This window comes from Asterias rubens, chromosome 7 (assembly GCF_902459465.1).
Source record: "Asterias rubens chromosome 7, eAstRub1.3, whole genome shotgun sequence".
NCBI classification, from domain to species: Eukaryota; Metazoa; Echinodermata; class Asteroidea; order Forcipulatida; family Asteriidae; genus Asterias; species Asterias rubens.
Window position 1 is genome coordinate 7,717,341 of NC_047068.1, and position 20,374 is coordinate 7,737,714.

General features: G+C 37.1%; 1 protein-coding gene across 1 annotated transcript in view; it reads left to right on the plus strand.

Moving 5' to 3' along the window:
- The window catches only part of LOC117293034 (ras-associating and dilute domain-containing protein-like), a 50,919-nt gene extending 31,018 nt beyond the window's left edge, over nt 1-19,901 (plus strand). Inside the window, exons 5-14 of the mRNA XM_033775242.1 lie at nt 1,988-2,025; nt 3,300-3,570; nt 10,471-10,699; nt 11,253-11,422; nt 11,955-12,105; nt 13,112-13,264; nt 13,749-14,300; nt 14,692-14,903; nt 16,986-17,125; nt 18,475-19,901. Coding sequence (XP_033631133.1) covers nt 1,988-2,025; nt 3,300-3,570; nt 10,471-10,699; nt 11,253-11,422; nt 11,955-12,105; nt 13,112-13,264; nt 13,749-14,300; nt 14,692-14,903; nt 16,986-17,125; nt 18,475-18,574 — 2,016 coding nt within the window. The 3' untranslated portion in view covers nt 18,575-19,901. The remainder of the gene's footprint in view (nt 1-1,987; nt 2,026-3,299; nt 3,571-10,470; nt 10,700-11,252; nt 11,423-11,954; nt 12,106-13,111; nt 13,265-13,748; nt 14,301-14,691; nt 14,904-16,985; nt 17,126-18,474) is intronic.
- Nucleotides 19,902-20,374: the final 473 nt, after the last annotated feature.

A 20,374-nucleotide genomic window follows, 5' to 3' on the forward strand; every position in this document is an offset into this window, starting at 1 on the left:
AAGTAGAGCTAACTGTGTTGTTGCATAAATAATGAATATTAGATACGTAATGCAATTTTCATTACTTTTATTAAAAGCATTTCTGAGAAACCCAGTTTAAGTGAACATTACACTCAAGGTCATTGTAAAATGGATAACTGTGAGATGAGATGTTTCTTTGCAGTATCCAGCAGAAAAGGTCTCTCTAATTTATATCACAGGATATTTATTATTATCGTTTTGTTTTGATTTTGTTTTCATGCAAACAAGGATGAGAATCATTTCTATAAAATGAGACTAAAGGTAAAATCTTTGTCTGGACGTAGATTGTACATTTAGCATTAATGTCTTTAGTATGATGAACCCAATTTGAAATTTAATTTTGTGACCATTCAAGTTAATGTACCAGACATTATTCAAAGCTAACATGCAAATTTCTCATTGCGCTCTGAGCCTAATTTCATAGAGCTGCTTAAAGGCAGTGGACACTATTGGTAATTACTCAAAATAATTGTTAGCATAAAACCTCACTTGCTAAAGAGTAATGGGGAGAGGTTGATAGTATAAAACATTGTGAGAAACGGCTCCCTCTGAAGTGCCATAATTTTGGAGAAAGAAGTAATTTTCCACGAATTTGATTTCGAGACCTCAAGTTTAGAACTTGAGGTCTCGAAATCAACCATCTAAACACACACAACTTCGTGTGACAAGGGTGTTTTCTTCTTTCATTATTATTTCGCAACTTTGATGACCGATTGAGCTCAAATTTTCACAGGTTTGTTATTTTATGCATATGTTGAGATACACCAACTGTGAAGGCTAGTCTTTGACAATTACCAACAGTGTCCACTGCCTTTAAGCTCAATAAGTAGCTTAGCACAACAAAACTATGCTTAGGGCCTACCAGAACAAAGTAACCAGCCACATCACATATACAGTCTGTGACTGGTATTCTGCTCATTACTGCTTAGCAGAGAAATGTTCACCAATTCCGTCCCTTTGTGCAGCTCTATATGAAATTGGACCCAGGTCTAAATTTGACTTTTTGTTCAGGAAGACACTTTTACAAATCTAGAATAATTTGTTTTTAAAGGGTTTTGGTACCCTTTGTAGATAAAGGTTTTGGCCATGAAATGAATCCTTACTCACTGTGAATGAATGTATGTATCATTTACCTGTAGAAGTTTCAGCTGTAGTTGTCAATTTTGTTGAGAAAAAAATTAAGAGAATCACAGAGCAAAGTTTTCAGGAAAGCCGCGCAAATCCATTGTACATGCTTAAATAATGTCTGTCTTACTGAGACAAAAATTATTTTTGAGCAACTGATTGTTTTACTCATTTCTCAAAAACTACAGCACCTGAACAAGTAATATTTAAAGAAAAGCTTTCTACTATCATTATCTTCAAACCGTGTAAGTTTAATGTAAATCTGTGGATCTTTGTGTTTTGTGTTGTGCAAAAAGTACCCAAACGCTTCAAATGTTAGTCTACATTTGTGTTTCTTACTTTGTTGGGTTCAAGTGGAACTTCTTGAGGCATGAACCACTTCAAAATTGATTGATTCAATTTATTTTTTGATTGACTGTTCATTTTTTTCACTGCTGAAAACCACTTTCACTTTTCAATCAATGTAGCTTTGTGCTTTGAGTTTTCAAGTACAATATTTTAGATTAAGTGTTTGCTAAATCGCTGGAATATTTTTCTCTCAAAAACAATTATAATGGATAGAGTAAATGCTGCCATCTAGCCAGGAAATCACACCCAAGTTACAATGGGATACAACCTCTAGTTATTTGTTCATTGTTCAACCCCAATTTATTTAATAATAATGATAACAATAATAAAACAAGAGTGAGCCTCTTCTTCACAAAGCATCTCAAAGTACCTTATCAACAATTAGTTACAAAATTACATAAACAGTAATAATATAAAAGATGAGGATTTGTTTTTTTAATGTGTGATTTAATAAATTTGTAATTTTTCTGGGTTTTTTTCTCTCCAAATACAGGACAAGACCAAAGAGATTGCAGCAAATCAGAAAGAAAAGTAAGATATTTTCACTTAAATTCATCTTTTTAACCTAATTCATCAGAGACTTTGGATTCACTGTTCAATCTGGGCCCAATTTCATAGCGCTGCTTAGCGGTCGATTTTGTGCTTACTGTGCGATTTCCATTTCATAGCGCTGCTAATCGTAAGCACACAAAAAGGCATGCTTACCTTCCAGTGCTTACCGCACAAAAACATATGACGTCACAATGCAAACCCATGGTAAACGCGCAATATGGCCGCCCTATTTTTTTGCTAACCTGTGAAATACGCTTGCACCGTGGCAAATTTTTCTGCTACAGTAAGCACGAAAATTTGCTTACCGTTAAGCAGCGCTATGAAATTGGGCCCTGATGTAGCATCTATTTCTACTTCCTTGCTCTTCGCACTGAGGGAAGAAAACCAGGAGAGACATTATTAGTTGGAGGATGCAAGTACTATGGGCACTTAGAGTTTGCTCTTTTTCAGTGGCTGTCCAGCAGGACCAGTTGGCTTGTCATGTCATTAGTCTATCAGCTTTTTCACTAGTCCGAATTTTACATCAAAAAGGGATGCTTTTCAACACTGATAAAGCCAGCCGGACCACTTGGAGAGAATTCAGATTGGTCCTGGTGCGTTTTAAAGGCATTTGGAGGAGGTGGGAGGGGTGTTTTTTGTTTCTTTATAGATGTGTATACCAATTTTGTTTCTTTCCTCAGTATTGAGAAACTGCCGATGTTACTTTGTGCATGTGATTAAAGGGCAGGTACACATTTGATAATTACTCAAAACAAATATTAACTTAAAAACTGACTTGGTAACGAGCATTGGAGAGCTGTTGATAGTATAAAACATTGTGAGAAACGACTCCCTCTGAAGTAGCATAGTTTTTGAGAAAGATGTAATTTCTCACTGAAGTAATAAAAGACTTCTAGCCAGAAGTCTTCTATTCCTATCTGAAAGCACACAAATTCGTCCAACAAGGGTGTTTTTTCTTTCATCATTTTCTCGCAACTTGAATGACCAATTGAGCTCAAATTTTCACAGGCTGGGTATGTTATGCTTATGTTGGGATACACCAAGTGAGAAGACTGGTCTTTGACAATTACCAAATGTGTTCAGTGCCTTTAAAGTAAACATGGACACTAAACAAATTAAAAGCAAAGAATAAGTAATTTTTTTTCGCCATAGTATCTCCTCGTTATGGACAGGAACCATTTATTCCATACTGACTCAACAATAAGATACATACATTGTAGAAGAGCAAATAACAATTTCCCTTCCTCTCTTAGACCCTCTGACGTCCAGGCCGTGATGGACTCACTGTTCCCAGATCTCAAGACCATCTTGTGTCTACTCACCAACGCCCTGGAGGTTCTTAACTTCCTCCAGACTAAGATGGGTGATTACATCCAGGGAGACGGAGAAGGTGATCAGCAGGAGAGGGAGACGAGGGATAGGGAAGAAGAGGCAGGAGGGTCTGGGGTGGAGAATGAGGCGGTGGTTGAGCTGGAGGAGGTTGTGATGTACACGTTCCAGCAGGTGGTTTATTACCTCACTAAGGTAAACAATAATAATAACAACATTTATGTTCCAGCAGGTGGTTTAATTACTACCTCACTAAGGTAAACAATAATAATAACAACATTTATGTTCCAGCAGGTGGTTTAATTAAGGTAAACAATAATAACAACATTTATCAGGCATGATATTTTATTTACTATATTCTGTTTTCAGACTTTTGCCCTTGAACAAATCTGAATAATTGTGATTAAATAGTCTGGAAGGTGTGTTAGGTCCTGCACCATGAATACATGTAGGTCAGCTCTAGTACTCAATTAAAACATTTCTATTATTTTCCATTGATGCAGTATCATGCCTGATTTATAAACCACCATTTTAAGCAATATATTGGTTTTTTTTAAAAGTGATATTGTCACCTTTTTTTTTACTGATTAGTTAAATGTTTCTACTGTTATGCATTGTTGCTGTTGTCTCTGTCTGTTTGTATTATTCAAATGTGTATTTCATACTGAAAGTAGGTAAGACTTGAATGTACTTTTTTTTGTATTGATGAACGTAACTGTACGTACAACTATTGAGAGGTAGTGAGTTCCAGCATCTGGGTCCAGCTACTGAGAAAGCCTGCATGTTTGAATTCCTGCTGTATTTATAAATAACACTCTGAGTGGAGGCTGCTTCGGTTTGGCATGCTGAGATCAACTTGTGTGTTGCTTGTATAATAACTGCGTCGGTATCTGCCAATGTTAAACAAGCTTTTTATTAATGTGTGTGTGTTTTGGCTCTCCTGAAAACATTTTATATGTCGTTATTGTCTTATTGTTAATGCCCTTTTCTGATTTATTTTCATCTCATTAATGATGCCCTTTTTATTGTTAATGCCTTTAAGTACTACCTTTAACTGGTTTATTTTGATCATATAATAATAATAATAATAATAATAATAACAAAAACCTTATATAGCGCCAAAGTCCGCCTAAAAGACGCTCAAGGCGCTTCACATAGATACAATTTAAGAAGAAAAAAACAAAGGCTAAATAGAACTAATCTAAGTAATTAATCATTAACAAACCTAAGAAATTAAAAAACACCAATACAATTATAAAAACACACTAAAAAGTCTGGAAATGAACCATCCCTAAAACCTGGACCAGCCAGAAGCAGATCGAAGCAAACAAATTACAATGTTGGGTATAAATTATGCCTTTTTACAGGTTTCTTGTGCTGTTATTTATTGTTAATGCCTTTTTTATCATTTCTTGTGCTCATGTTGTAAGTTTAAAACATGATCTTTTACGAGGAATTAAACATAATAATAGTGGCCATTGATAATGAGCCATGTCTGTCTCAGAGATATTCCCAGCGCAGGCGAGATAGAAGTGTAGGCCTACCATATAGATGACATTTAAAAGCACAAAAATAGGTTTTCAAATGAGTTTTGAAGCTGGTATATGTAGTTACTTGTCTAAGATCGGGAGGGGGTTCTATCCATAGTGCTGGTCCAGAGTTTGAGTAGGATCGGATTCCCCATGAACAGTTTGTACATGGAATGTGAAGAAGTTTGACGTCAGATGAGCTGCCTGGGTGGCTCCAAGGTAAAATTCAGGTTTTTTTCCGTGATGCACTCATTTTCCAACAGATAAAGTCCTCATAAAAGTGGGGGAAAGTTATAACTCTCTAACCTCACTTTGAAGTGGTGTAAATTGTCGTTTGATTTGACAGCCCTCTTTGTCCTTCAGAGCAAAATTTTAATATTTGGATGTCCGACACTATATGTAAAGCGCATGGAGACGTTGTTGTGAATGTGCTGTTATTTTAACTAGTTATTATTATTGTTAGTCAAAAGGTCAAATTTAATGATGTTTTGGTTGAATATCAAGGAATTTAAGGAATGAACTTAACAAATTCCTGCATTTAAAAAAAACTTGTAAAGATGGTATATTTGAAATGTGAGGGTCTTTTTGGACGTTAACAAATTTCACACTAGAAGGGTATCAAATACAGCGGGGATTTTACACCATTTTTGGGTAAAGACTTAATTGTGATCTATCTATTAGATAATAAGGGCATCACAAAACTGAATGAGATCTTGGAGCGATTCTTCAGCGGCAAAATACACTCTTTGTTAATTGGAAAAATTAAGATTGTTATAATGCTATGTAAACGATCAAACTACCGACATAAACACTTTCCAGATTAAAAAATTTTGGGCCATAAAACTGACTTCTTTTTACATGACCACACACTCCGAAGTGAAATGTTTCTAAAAATGCTTTACACTATATCAAAGCTGCTATAGGCTTCCTGTTTTACGGCAATTATGATTGCAGGTGATGCTAGTTGTTGTGTCTCTTATCACTTTCTAGTGAGTGAGGCATAGTCCAATAACCATTATCTCCTTTCTTTTCTTCTTGTTTTTTTTATCGTGGAATGGTCTGTTGTAATAAGCACTGAGCTATCCCTATGGGATATTACGCTTGTTTTTCAGGGGGCACTCCTTAAAGACCTGCTTGAATGAAAATGTCAAGTCGTCAACTTTGCTGAATTCCACTTAAAATGTTTTTGATGAATAAGGAAATCGAGTCATATGATTATAAATAGGTTTCAATTGTGTAAAAAAAACAATCATTTTGGATGCCCTTGTCCAGAGCTTTTCTGCGAGAGTTGCGAAAAGCCCCGTTACGTAATCACTCTCAAAACGTCATAAGTAGATAAACCCGCTTTGTTGCAGCGTGGATGTATAACAAAGCAAACTCCCACAAATGACGTCAGCGGCATTGTCCTTTGACGCCCGCTCTCAACGGCAGTTTTTCAAAAAACCTTTAGGTAGGGGCCTGATTTTTTAATCGATAATTACGAAAAGTTCAGAAGTGTACACATATCAAAATTACATTAAAATGGTGAACAAGTACATTATAAATAAGTAAAAATACAATTTCTGTTGAAAAACTTCCGCTCAGGTAGCTGTTTAAAAGTGAGTACCAAATAAATACTTTCCCTTTTAAAGGCACTGTACTAAAAATAAGTATTAGCATAAAAACTGCTCCAGAACAAGCAATGAAGAGCTGTTTATAGTATTAATCATTGTGAGAAATGGCGCCCTCCAAAGTAACATAGTTTTTGGGGTAATTTCTCGCTCAATTAATATTTGAAGACATCAGGCCTGAAGCCTTTTATTAGACACTAAAAGCACACACATTTGTGCAAAAGGGTGTTTTCATGTTCATTATTCCCTTGTAAGTTCAATGACCAGTTGAGTCAAAATTTTCACAGGTTGGTTATTTTATGCATATGTTGAGATACACCAAGTGAGAATACTGGTCTTTGACAATTACCAAAAGTGTCCAGTGCCTTTCCAGAAGTTTGCATAATAGACATCCAGATGTCATTCAGAGAAGCTTTCCAGAGTTACCCCCCAATGAATACAAAGATATGTATCGTTTTTACGTGACAAATGCTGAGTCTGGCACACCTATTCATCCCATGATTTCATTATTTGTCAATACTTACTCCACTGCTTGCCTTCTCCATTTACACCGAGCCAATACCGGACGCAGTGTCAACAAGTTATGTGTACCCAGTGCAGATAGCATTTGATGTACAAACCTATTCTAGACAAAATAACTTATTTAAAAAACTTTGATGGGACTGAAAGACCTCAAGCCCTCCCCCCCCCCCCCCCCCAAACAATTAATATTGAAGAAACGTCAAGTTGACACCACCGGTTCTTTTTCAGAACCACCCTAACTCATTAGAGATAATCATTTTATGGTGTTACCGCAAACCTTTCCATATAATATTCGAATTAATGTTCAACAAACATATTTTAAGGAGGATTTTAAACTTTACATGGTGGAATTACGATGAAGCTAGGTTTGCTGTAACACCATGTAATTATAATCTCTAAATGAAATGGGGGTGGTTCTGAAAAGAAGGTTGCAACTCGACGTTTTGATCAGTATGCTCTCATCGTCTTCTGGAGAAACAGATTTAAAACCTTAAAGGTTGATTCATTTTAAAACTATAATGGGAATTAAATATCTCAAGCCCCCCCTTACAAAATTCCTAAGAGTCCCCCCCCCCCCCCCACCCCTCTCACCCCCCCCCCCCACCCCACCTGCCACTCATCTCATTCTGCCTCATCTTCTAAAGTTTACACAAACAATTTGCTTCACATTATTTGATGAAGCAGAGTAGTATGGACAGTAAACAATTTTAGCTTCTAGGAAGAGCATACACAGACAGGATACCCTGAAAAGCTGCGGTTGTTTTTGGCAGGCAAGCTGCGAGTGTACTGTTTTTACATTTGTAGGTATTTGTGTACGTTTCATGGTCCAAAGACAGGATTATATCTGTTGCTCTGTTTGGTTTGGGATGTGGGAACTTTGGTTTTCACATTTATGGGTTAACTTTTGACATTTGTGAGGAAATGTTTGTACACTTGTTAAAAATATCTTCCTTGTGGTACTGGGCGGCACAAACAAAATATGCCACTTTTGACATTTGTGAGGAAATGTTTGTACACTTGTTAAAAATATCTTCCTTGTGGTACTGGGCGGCACAAACAAAATATGCCACAAAAGTTTCTTCCTGTGGTGATAGCGCATAAAAGTGAGCTAAGTTCATGCATAATCAATTTATCAAAGTGGTTTACATTATTTCTATACCTGCAATGTTGATATTTTAACTTGAATATTATATTCAAAAGTTGCTGACAAAACAGTTGCTGGCAGTGTAAGCACTTTATGTAATCAACCATAAACATTAACTGACAAACATGTAGAAGTTTTAGATTGATCGGCCATCTGGGTCACGAGAAAATAGTGAAAAACTGATTACAAATTTTGCATTGCATTTATGCCAAAATAAAAATGAATAAAACGCTCACTGAGCGATAAACTCCATCAAACGCGAAGTTAGATTACTTATTTCTCATCAAAAATGACATTTCAGACAGAAATATTTCAAGGGATGTTTTCAACTATCATCATCATTAGACAGTGTAAGTTTTATGTAAATCTGTGATCTTCACGATTTTTGTTTCTTACCAATTCTGTAATGTTCCTTTAAATATTTTTGCTCTTGTTTAATTTTAATCAAACCATAACTGTAAATCTAATTCATGAAATATGTAGCACAGTCCATAGGTTACCATTTATGTGATTTTACTATATTGGAGAAAGTGTAGTTATTTCTTGACAAATTTGTATGTAACTGTAGATTCATTACCAATACACAGTAGTTTGCTGTAAACTCGTTATGAATCTGTAGAAAACTGTTTAATTTGAAAAGACAGTAACAAACTGAAGACAAAAAGTCCAGCCAGATTTGTTAATTTTCTTTTAAAAAATTGATTTTTTTACACAGTATTCCGAATGGCCCTTTAACGGAAAACCAAATGTTCGTCATGGCTATCTTCAACGCTAAACCATAGCCTAATAACTGCAAGTCTGAGTGATACATATACAATTAAATTCCAGACAGGTCTTGTGGTTTGTATTTAATTCTTACGCCACATTTGAGTCAGCGTGACCCAATCACTTCCTGAGCAAATCCATCCCTTTATCTTTCCAGTGCTATCCAGCTGGCTTCCCTTGTGCTTTCATTTGTTAGCATTTCGTCCTAAAGCCACAAATACTCTCCTCAAATGAAACTACCTTGGAATCCCATATCCTGCCTACTGTATTTTACTGGTCCCCTTTTCTCTACACTGTATCCTGGGAAACAGGAAAGCTAGCCAAACAGGAAGATAGTGATGTCCGTATCGGGACCACGTCAGTACACATGCACACAGGATTTGCTCTAGTTTTTGTGTTTTTTGGTTTGTCATTCCCATCTTTGCTTCCCTTTGGTCTTGTTTTTGTATTTTATGTTTTTATCTTTTTGAGGTTTTTCAAATCAGAGATAAGACTAACATCATTGGACAAATATTTAATGGTATGTGTGAAGCATATGTAATGGTAATACTTGAAAGATGCCTCAGTTGAAACAATTTTTTTATCATGTAACAGAAATTCTACACATTTCAGCTCTAACATCTTGTTTAAGGGATAAAATGAAATTCAATTTATTTTTGGAAAGGCCTTAAGTTTTGACCCTTGCAAAGTCTTTCTCAGGCTTTTGGAAAAAGGCGTTCTTGTTTTCAATACAAAAAGAAATTTTACTCCATTTTTCAGCAGAAGTTTTAGGTCTTCTTCCAAAGGAAGTTGTTGAAACTTTCCCTCCAGACTTATCGCTATCCAAACCAAAAAAGGTTTTACTCTATTTTTCAGCAGAAGTTTTAGCTCTTTTTTCCAAAGGATTTGAAGTTGTTCAAATCATAACTTTCCTTCTTTCATTTACTTACATACTTTTGTTTATTGCTTTTCAATGCAAAACGTTTTACTCCATTTTTTTCAGCAAAAGTTTTAACTCTTTCTCTCAAAGAAATTGCAGTTAGTAAAATCATGACCTTGCTTGTTTCATTTCCCTACAGACATTGTTTATCGCTATCCAATACAAAAAATATTACGCCACTCTTCAGCAGTCTTCTTAGCTTTTCTTCCTAAGGATTTGAACTGCCTCTAGCTACCAGGCAATCTTTGGGGTCTAGTTGACACTGCTCCAGAATTGCAATCCCACCCAATTAATGCTTGAGATTTTTTTTCCACAGAGCTCTGGAAAGTAGGCTTACTGAGTATAGTAATCCAACGAAACAAACTTGGTAGCGCCCTCTATTGAAAATTACCAACTGCTGTGTCTTTTTGTGCATAATCTAAACATTGAAGACACTGTAGCAAATGGTGCGCGGTGCTCAACACTTGCGCGCCCGGTGCGCGTCGGATTGGTCTATACAGTGATAGTACACATTGGTGTATATGGGTAAAAACGAAAACTAAGAAGGAATTATTCCTTGTAACAGTTGTTAACAATCATTACTTTTCCTGTTTGATTTCCGTACAGACGTTGTTTATTGCTATTCCAATGTTTCTGGACTCCAATCCCTTTTCGGACGACGAAGTTGACGAGGAAGAAGGCAAAACCAAAGGCATGGACAGCGTCCTGTCCGTGTTCCAGATGACCTTTGACCTTCTGCTAGACCTAGACATCCATCCGCAGATCACATCCCAGCTGTTTGCGTATTTGCTGTTCTTCACCAACGCCTCGCTGTTTAACATGCTAGTTGAGAGAGGTTAGAACAAACAAATAAAAATAATACATCGCGATTTGAGGTGACCTCAATTAAATGCTATTTTTTGTTTCATTTTTTTGTGTGGAAACATTTCTCTGATTTGTGCTGGTATGAACTGCAGAGCGCCTATGTTTCAAACTGCAGAGCTTTCAGATTGAAAGTAATAAGAACTGTCCAATAGGTAAATAAAGTGAGTGCAACTTTACAAACATTTTTGTTTTAAATGTTAAAGCTCTTCTCAACATAACTCAAAGTTGTAAGAACTAATAGTGCATTAGTATTTTAGTAAAGAGTTACTGAAGAAAAAAGCATTCTCAAGGCAGTTTTCCTATGCAAAGGGCATTTTCAGGAGATCAAAGAATATTTCAACTGGAACATTTCAAAGAGCATCAAGGGCACCTGGGGCATGGAGGCAGTTGCCTCTGTTGCCTCTGTGAAGTATTGTAAATGTAGGCAGATCAGGTTATTTCCGCTCACAGTTCTTTGCCAAGGGTCCCAGCCCAAAAGCAAAAGATAAAAACAGTTTACCCCAGTCGTAACTTTCTGATTTCAGGGGGTAATGGAAAGTTCTACAAGTGGTCCAAAGGAGCTCAGATGAGAGGCAATCTGGACGTACTGGAGACATGGCTGAATGACCATGACCTTGAAGACCTGACTAAATACTTGACCAGGGTATCAATGGTCATTGACCTTCTGGCCACGCCCAAAGTTCAACTCATGCAGGTACGTTCAAGAATTTGTTTTTCTTTACTTTTCATACTTTGCATGCATCCTTGGAATCTTTACACACAAAAGATCAAAGGCATTTCTAATGAATTATTTCTTGTGATGACACAATTGCCCTTACTGGTTTTGGATTGAAAATTAATTTAGGATTGAACAAACAGAAATTATTAGAAATGGTCCTAAACCTGTGACCTCTACCAACTGAGCTATCTAGCTCTACGTTATCAGTCTCTGTATTTTGTCAAATAGTCAGAAGCCATGCAACCTGTAACTGGCTGTATAGCACAGGGACCCACCAAAGGTCAACCTGGGAAGCGGCACGGCACGTTCATCTGGAGGTCCCAGGTTCTAGTCCTGTTTTAGTTAATTCTTCTTTAATATTCAACCCAAATTTGTTTAACATTTACCTAGTCAGTTTCCTTTGTGGTTTGATGACTTAATATTTAAAATAAAAAGTTGCATCTAAATGCAATTAATTCCTATCACTATTTGATAATATGACTGTTCTGGTGATCTTTTAATCTTGCAGGCAGATTGGAGTTCACTCCAGCGTGATTTCCCATCTCTGAACACACTCCAGATTCATCATATCTTGAGCAAGTATCAACTCGGACCTAACCAGACACGCCCTGCTGGATGGCTACCTGCACAAGAGGTACTTCAGGCTGCCGCAGGAACAGGTCAGAAATCCCTCCAAATCAAATGCGAATTCTAAGCATTTGAATTCAGAAGTGCAGAAGTGTTCAATGATCTGTGTTACAATCCCTGTCTGTAGGATGTCATGGCCGAGTGGTTAAGAGCATCAAATTCAAAATCTGATGGTTAAGTCATTTGAGTGTGGGTTCGAATCCTATTTGGGCACTTGTGTCCTTGAGCAAGATACTTTACTATAATTGCTTCTCTTCACCAAGGGGTATAAATGGGTACCTGCGAGGGTAGAGGTTGACATTGTGTTTGAAAAAGCCCTTGGAGCGCATTGCAGCCCAGGGCTGTTTACTCCCCAGGGAGCTGAACAAGATTAAAGGGATGTTATTGGCTCAATGACCAGAGCACTAATAATGAAGTTTAAAGCTCATTGAGACGGTTATTGTAAAATGCGCAACATAAGAATTTCTTCTTCTTCTTCTCATTATTATTATTATTTGAAACTTTGCATGGTGGAACTATATCATTCACTTTCTCCCATCAGGAAGGTGCCATCTTCTTTCTACTCGCACAAACCGGTTCAGATTATCTTTTTTACCCAGTGCTATTCATCTTGTTAACTCACTTTTTCTAAGGTTAGGGTTAGGGTTGGTTCTCTTTCAAAATCGGTGATGGTAAGCTTTGGAAAGGGCTTCACTTTTTTTGTAAAGACTATTTATTGTTTTAACTTTATTGTGTGTCAGCACCTTTTGATTGTTTTTAAATTGTCATTTTATATAATTACTGTAAGGTGATTACTCTTTTAGATAGTTATTTGGTTTCCTTTTGGAAAGTCCCCAGGGTTCGGTTTGTTTGTGATTGTATTTATTTGTCTTCTTCTTGTTGAATGACTAAATTAATAAATAAATAGACTCAGCAAATTATTTCAAATCCTAAAACATTTTCTATGCACCACCAAGTATTTCAGACATTCTCCCTTCAAAATCAAACGAAAAGACAAGTTTTCTAAAATCTTGTCGTCTTTTCCTTCCCTTTACACAGAGAGGACCTTGGAAAGGTTTGACAACCACCCGGCTCTAGCTCTGCCCAATCAGGGCTTTGAGCTGGATCTCAGACAGCCAATCAACAATGAGTATTTCATCGGCCATTTGCAAGAGTTGAGCAGACAGCTGCCATATATCACGTTCAACTTGGGTAGGTTTGAGTATACAGACCTTTCTTTCGCAAAGTTACAGAAATAATTTTAAGACATGCTCTAGAATGCCTGGTGGGGGGTTCTGGATTTGAATCATGGCCAGGGCCCAATTTCATAGAGCTGCTAAGCACAACAATTTGCTTAGCAAGAAATTTCTTCCTTGATCAAAACAGGATTCCCAACCAAATTTCCATTTGTTGCATATTGCTTGTTACTGGTATTCAGCTGTTGTTTGTTTACCCTGAAAATCATGTGGAAATTTGGTTGGTAATCCTGTTTTTATCAAGGCAAAAATGTTATGCTAAGCAAATTTGTGTGCTAAGCGGCTATACAAAATTGGGCCCAGGTAGTGGGAGTAGGATTACTGAGTATGCTGTGCTTATCACACATCAGTTAAACAGTAAAACCAAAATAATATAAACTCTTAGCAATTATGAATTTAACATTAATTATTTATTATGTTTAAATTTGAAATAAACACAGGTTGTGAAGAGGACGTCTTCGACATGGAAGTGAAATCATCAGCTGCAAAATCAAACACAGAGAAAATTCTCTCAAGTCCACGCAGGAACCCAACAAAACCCAGCAACAACCCACAACAAGATGCGGAATCAGTCACTGTTGATGTCTTAAAGCGCCCTCTGGAAGTAGAACAAGTCGTCCCCATCGCTGTTGCCAACACGGTGAGAGTACCACCGACCGAGCTCGGAGTGAAGTCATCAGACGAGGACAAGATGAGCCCCCGTGTGTTTCCTGACAAGCCACCGATTTCCGCCAAGCCCTCAATTCCCGTCAAACCACCGTCGATCAAAAGTCGTTCAAAAATCAAGAAGGACTTGCCAAGTCCGACAAGCCAATCAAATACAGACAGCAGTTTGGTGAACTGTTTCAACAGAGTTGACGCGGGGAATGTTGCGACAGCAACCATACCTTCGATCACTATGACTATGGATGATGACGCGCCAGTGGAGGAACCTTCTAAAGAGAATACAAATCAGAGGGAGGGAAAATCAGCCGTTTCAAGCAACCCTGTTGGTATGTATGCCAATAAACATTATCTCCCCGATTGTTGTACATAAATCTCACTGATTGCGCAAGAACCAAATGTTGACCGCTCTGATATTGTAGGGATGGGATATTGTAAACAGTTATCTTAATTCACACCTTTTTAAGCTGGCCATGGCATGTTAAAAAAAGGGTTGTTTTTGTTTTAAGTCTAAAAAACTTTCTTTAAAGATATGAAGAAATTCATTAGTGATAATAATAGTGTTTGTAAAATGTCCATGAAATCCAAGTGAACTATCAAACTTGAATCGCCACTATTTGTTAACATACCTCCTATAATTTGGAATCTGGTCTCTGATGTTTTTTGTGACAGACTTTGTCAGCAGTGACTCTCAACTCTGCTATTATTGTGTTTTTACAGGGCATGAAAGTTCTCCAGAATTATTTGAAGAGCCAAAGAAACCTTGCCCAACTTTATCTTCATCTACCTCGCTGACCTCATCGTCACCTCTCATCACCACGGAGACGGAAGAGAGTTCATCCCTGCCAAATAAGAAAGATCTGGATGATGTCTTTGTGGTGGACTTGGATAAAGGGCAAGACGGCGTTGGGCTTGGACTCATCGACGGAATGGTATGTTGGGGATTCTTTTTTATTCGAAGACGTGATGTTTTTGGAGTTTATTGAACAGAGAAATTCAGATTTTTATTTTTTATTTAGATTATTTGTGGTTGTATATTTCCAAATATTCTAATTTATATTCCTTTTAATGCTTTGATATTAAAAGTTAGTTTGAACTTGGTCTTACTCTTAGTTCTCTTTCTTGCTTGAGCAAGAATGGAAGAAACAAAAATTGTATTTAGTTCTATGCTATTTCCTGGGTTTGGTTCTAATTTAAATTTGTTGCTCTTGAAAAATGACAGCCCCTCTGACAAAATGTTTTCTCAAGAGAAGTCCGACTCCCTACAATTTAAAAACTGTAGGGTGTGGACTTGTCCTCAAAAACCAAAGTTGATTATTTTAATGTCCATGAAAGCATAGAAAGTTTTACATTGTGTATTGACTGTATTTGGGTTTTATAGATTTCAGGTTTTTTTGTATCTGACTGGTATTTAAAGACACTGGACACTATTGGTAATTGTCAAAGACTAGTGATCACAGTTGATGTATTTCAACATGTGCAAAAACAATCCTGTAAAAATTTGAGTTCAATCGGTCGTCGAGGTTGCGAGATATAAATGAAAGAAAGAAAGTTGTGTGCTTTTAGATGCTTGATTTTGAGACCTCAAATTTTAAATCCGAGGTCTCAAAATCAAATTTGTGGAAAATTACTTATTTCTCGAAAACTACGTCACTTCAGGGGAGCTGTTTCTCACAATGTTTTATACTATCAACCTCTCCCATTACTCACAATCAATAAAGGTTTTATGCTAATAATTATTTTGAGTAATTACTAATAGTGTCCACTGCCTTTAAACCAAGTAATGATCTACTTTAGAAGAGAAAGGTGGATCTGAAGAGAGCTGATTGGTCTATTCTTATTTGAGAATCCCCAATTGAGAATTTGGGGAGTTCTTAATTTTTATCTGATTAGTTTCAGCATGTATTTCGGAACAGTTGTTCACACTGAACAAAAATTGGGTTGATCCATTCTCAGTATTTCAACTCAGTAGTGTGTTCTTACCATTGTTTGGGGATTTTATCGTAATTTTATCCTTGCGCCACCACATAGTTCAGGCATAATGGAGGTCAGCAGAAACCAGATACACTGTTTCTTTTTCAGTAATGAAATAACACCTAATTGGGAAGGTGGGTTGCATGAGAATTAGATATTGCAATGGATTTTTTGTGCAACAACCCCCAGGGCATTGGTGTCAACTTTCCCTCTGAGCTGCTGCTCCCAAAATGCTGGAGAAAGTGTTGGCGTCAGTCCCAGGCAGGTTGAATTTTTTTTCCATCGCGACCTGGCAAACCTGTAATAGTTTGGTCCATCTCGTAAGATTGACCTGCACTTTGCAATATATCAGTCATTCTGAGGCTAATGGTTCAAATAGTGCACATCTTCATATTCAGTTCATATTTTTTATTTATTTGTTTTCTTCGTTCACGAACATTATTTTGATTATGACATTTTATATATAAATATGTATAGACAATTTTGTATACCTCTTTTTTGTAGTGTTGGTATTTTTTGAAGCTGTTTCATTATGGAACAGATCTTTTTTTGTTGCCTAATCTAGGATAAATAAAGTTTTTGTTATTGAATAAATCTTAATTTAATCGAATTGCATGTTAATGAAACTTTAAAAATAATGATGACTGGGTGAAATATGACAATTAAATTTAGGTTGAGCTGAAAATTGGTGGCCAGGTTGTCATAGTGGTATCTTTCCTGGTCTTCCACCTTAAGGACCTTGGTTCGAGTCATGGCGAGGACATGACTGCTTGTATGACTGCTTTGGTTTTCCCCTGAATAGTTCTTTGGGGTCTTCCTTCCTTGTCTTCTCTCCACATCGGGTTCTTGGCTAGAGTGAACTAATTCAGTTTACTTTTCTAAATCTCCTTGGCTTCACAACCAGAATAATATTAAGTTAATTAATTAAACCCGAATTTAAACTGATTGAGTTTACATCTTAATAAAGATAAATTAACAATACCTCTTTACACTAATAATGTGTACTAATATGTCATTCTCTGTCTCTTTTGTTTAACCAGCACACTTCACTGAGGTCACAGGGCATCTATGTACGCAAACTAGTACCCGATAGTTCAGCAATGCAGGACGGCAGGATGAAGATTGGAGATAGGATCTTGGCTGTGAACGGCACCAGTCTGGTTGGGGCTGATTATAACAGGTAAAGAGAGTGTGTTGGAAAAGTAGCTGGTGACTGTCACCACACTACTTTAACATTACTGCTGGAGTCAAATTGGTCACTGTGGTCCAGTGGTTAGACTGCAGGACTTGCAATCGCAAGGTTGTGGGTTCGAATCCTACCAAGCTAACTGTGGTCCAGTGGTTAGACTGCAGGACTTGCAATCACAAGGTTGTGGGTTCGAATCCTACCAAGCTAACTGTGGTCAAGTGGTTAGACTGCAGGACTTGCAGTCACATAGATGTGGGTTTGAATCCTACCAAGCTAACTGTGGTCCAGTGGTTAGACTACAGGACTTGCAATCACAAGGTTATGTGTTTGAATCCTACCAAGCTAACTGTGGTCCAGTGGTTAGACTGCAGGACTTGCAATCACAAGGTTGTGGGTTTGAATCCTACCAAGCTAATTGGTCCAGTGGTTAGACTGCAGTGACTTGCAATCACAAGGTTGTGGGTTTGAATCCTACCAAGCTAACTGTGGTCCAGTGGTTAGACTGCAGTGACTTGCAATCACAAGGTTATGGGTTTGAATCCTACCAAGCTAACTGTGGTCCAGTGGTTAGACTGCAGTGACGTGCAATCACAAGGTTATGGGTTTGAATCCTACCAAGCTAACTGTGGTCCAGTGGTTAGACTGCAGGACTTGCAATCACAAGGTTGTGGGTTTGAATCCTACCAAGCTAACTGTGGTCCAGTGGTTAGACTGCAGGACTTGCAATCACAAGGTTGTGGGTTTGAATCCTACCAAGCTAACTGTGGTCCAGTGGTTAGACTGCAGTGACTTGCAATCACAAGGTTATGGGTTTGAATCCTACCAAGCTAACTGTGGTCCAGTGGTTAGACTGCAGTGACTTGCAATCACAAGGTTGTGGGTTGTAATCCTACCAAGCTAACTGTGGTCCAGTGGTTAGACTGCAGGACTTGCAATCACAATGTTATGGGTTCGAATCCTACAGAGCTAACCGCTGATTTCATTGTCGTCTAGTTACAGAGTCAATTTTTTGTTATATGTGCAATTCATAATCATAGACATTAAAGTATATTTTTATGAGAGAGATTGGCTGTTGACAGCTTGGTGTTTATATCCCCTTCTAAGGTTCCCATGATGGCTAGATCTTCTGACCATACAAACAAACAAACAGCCTATAAGCCATTGAACCCAAGCTGTTTGGACACAGTTAAAGAAAATACAGGTTTATTTTTTATGTAGAGAATGAAAATTCTGTTACTCTTCCTAAGAACGAAAACACTTTTTCCCTCCAATTTGTTTTAGGTTTTTATTTGCTTTGGGGCGTTTGTTTTTCTTCAAATTTGTTGTTGTTTTTATTTCAGGGCCATGCATCTGATCAGAAGTTCAGGTGTGAGACTGCGTTTCTTAGTCGCCAAGTCTGAGCCATCTGTGGCCTTGAAGATAAGCGCCTCTGTCTGCTAAGAAGGAACCCAGAATCTGAGTCATCCCAAACGGTGGTATCTTCAAGGAGGAAGACTCAACTTCCTCCTCCAGTAAAGCAAACTCCTAAAGAATGGGCGACTTTTGGATGGTCCTTTTTAACAGTTAGTAGTGCGCGTGGCTTCTGCAATGCTCAGAGCCTGATAAACAAGAAGGAATACTTATTTGTATTAGCAGAGCTTTGAGTTGACTACTTTACCTGAAAAAGTGCATCACAACCTACACAATAGTTATCATTAATGGCCCTTCACAATCCCCATCCATAGAATCAAGCTATGGACCTGTAGGGTTATAATTATCAATTATGGCCCTCCATAATTCCCATCCATCAGTGTTAATTTCTTAAGGCCTTAACACACTACTTTGTGTTGGCAACAGGTCTAACCTGTGTAAAGTTTGACTAAGCGGCATTTCACACTACAATATTTTAGCCCCGCCACCGGTTATGCCCGACTGTTTAAATGCTTGAACTCATACTGCAGTCACGCAGGCATGATAGTTGTCTTAATTTAGTCTGATTTTTAATGTTTTTGTACTTGGAAAATAAGATAAATTGCGATTAAGTACATGTAACCTGAAATGTCTATTAACGCCTACACAATCGTGTGTACATGTAGGTCAGCCATTGTACACACTAAAATATTCCCAAGAAGAACCAAATATCACCCCCGTAGTCACCATTTATGATACAAATTCTAAGAATTTGTAGAAAACAAGTAATAGATTGTGTCCATTGATTGTGTATATAGATGTTTTAAGAATAATTTGTATAAAATTAAATCATCTAAAATTTCAAATCTTTATATTTGGTTCTAGAAGTAATACAAAATAATTGCTGAAGTTATTTTAATGTAAAGTTTTAATATCTTAATGATAGACAAATTAATAGTTTGACATGCCAATTTTTACCATTTCTGCATTAACTGATCAAGTTTGATAAATCTTGTATGGTAAGGTTTTTATAAGTTATTAATTTGTTTGTTTTGAGTCTATATATTATATTTGTTTGGTTATTTAATTTGTTTTAAATTAAATAAATATTGAAACAAAATACCATGATACAATCAAATTTGGTTTGGTCATAAATTACCTTTAGTGTGGGCTGCATTGCAAAAGGGAACTGGTTGTGGGAAATACCAGCAAAAACAACCCGACATGTAAATGTTGATTATTTGCCTCGGAAAATACTCATAAAGAAATTATTCAAATCAGGATGGATATGAGCCAAGTCTTTTTATCTAGACTGGCATTCACACTTGGTGTATCTCAACATATGCATAACATAACAAACCTGTGAAAATTTGAGCTCAATCGGTCATCGAAGTTGCAAGACAAAACGAAAAAAAAAAAATCAAAACAATTATTAGCATAAAACCCTTATTTAGTGACAAGAAATGGGGGAGAGGTTGATAGTATAAAACATTGTGAAAAAGTTCCCTCTGAAGTGACATAGTTTTTTGAGAAAGAAGTAATTTCCCACGAATTTGATTTTGAGACCTCAGATTTGAGGTCTCGAAATCGACCATTTAAAAGCACACAACTTCGTGTGACAAGGGTATTTTTTTCTTTCACTATTATCTCGCAACTTCGACAACCAATTGAGCTCAAATTTTCACAGGTTTGTTATTGTATGCATATGTTGAGATACACCAAGTGAGAAGGCTGGTCTTTGACAATTACCAATTTGGGTTTTTTTTCTTCTGTTTTTATAATTATTTTTTTGTTTGGTGTGTTTTCTAGGTAGAGGAGGAAACACAATTTACCGACGCAACCCTTTTTTGC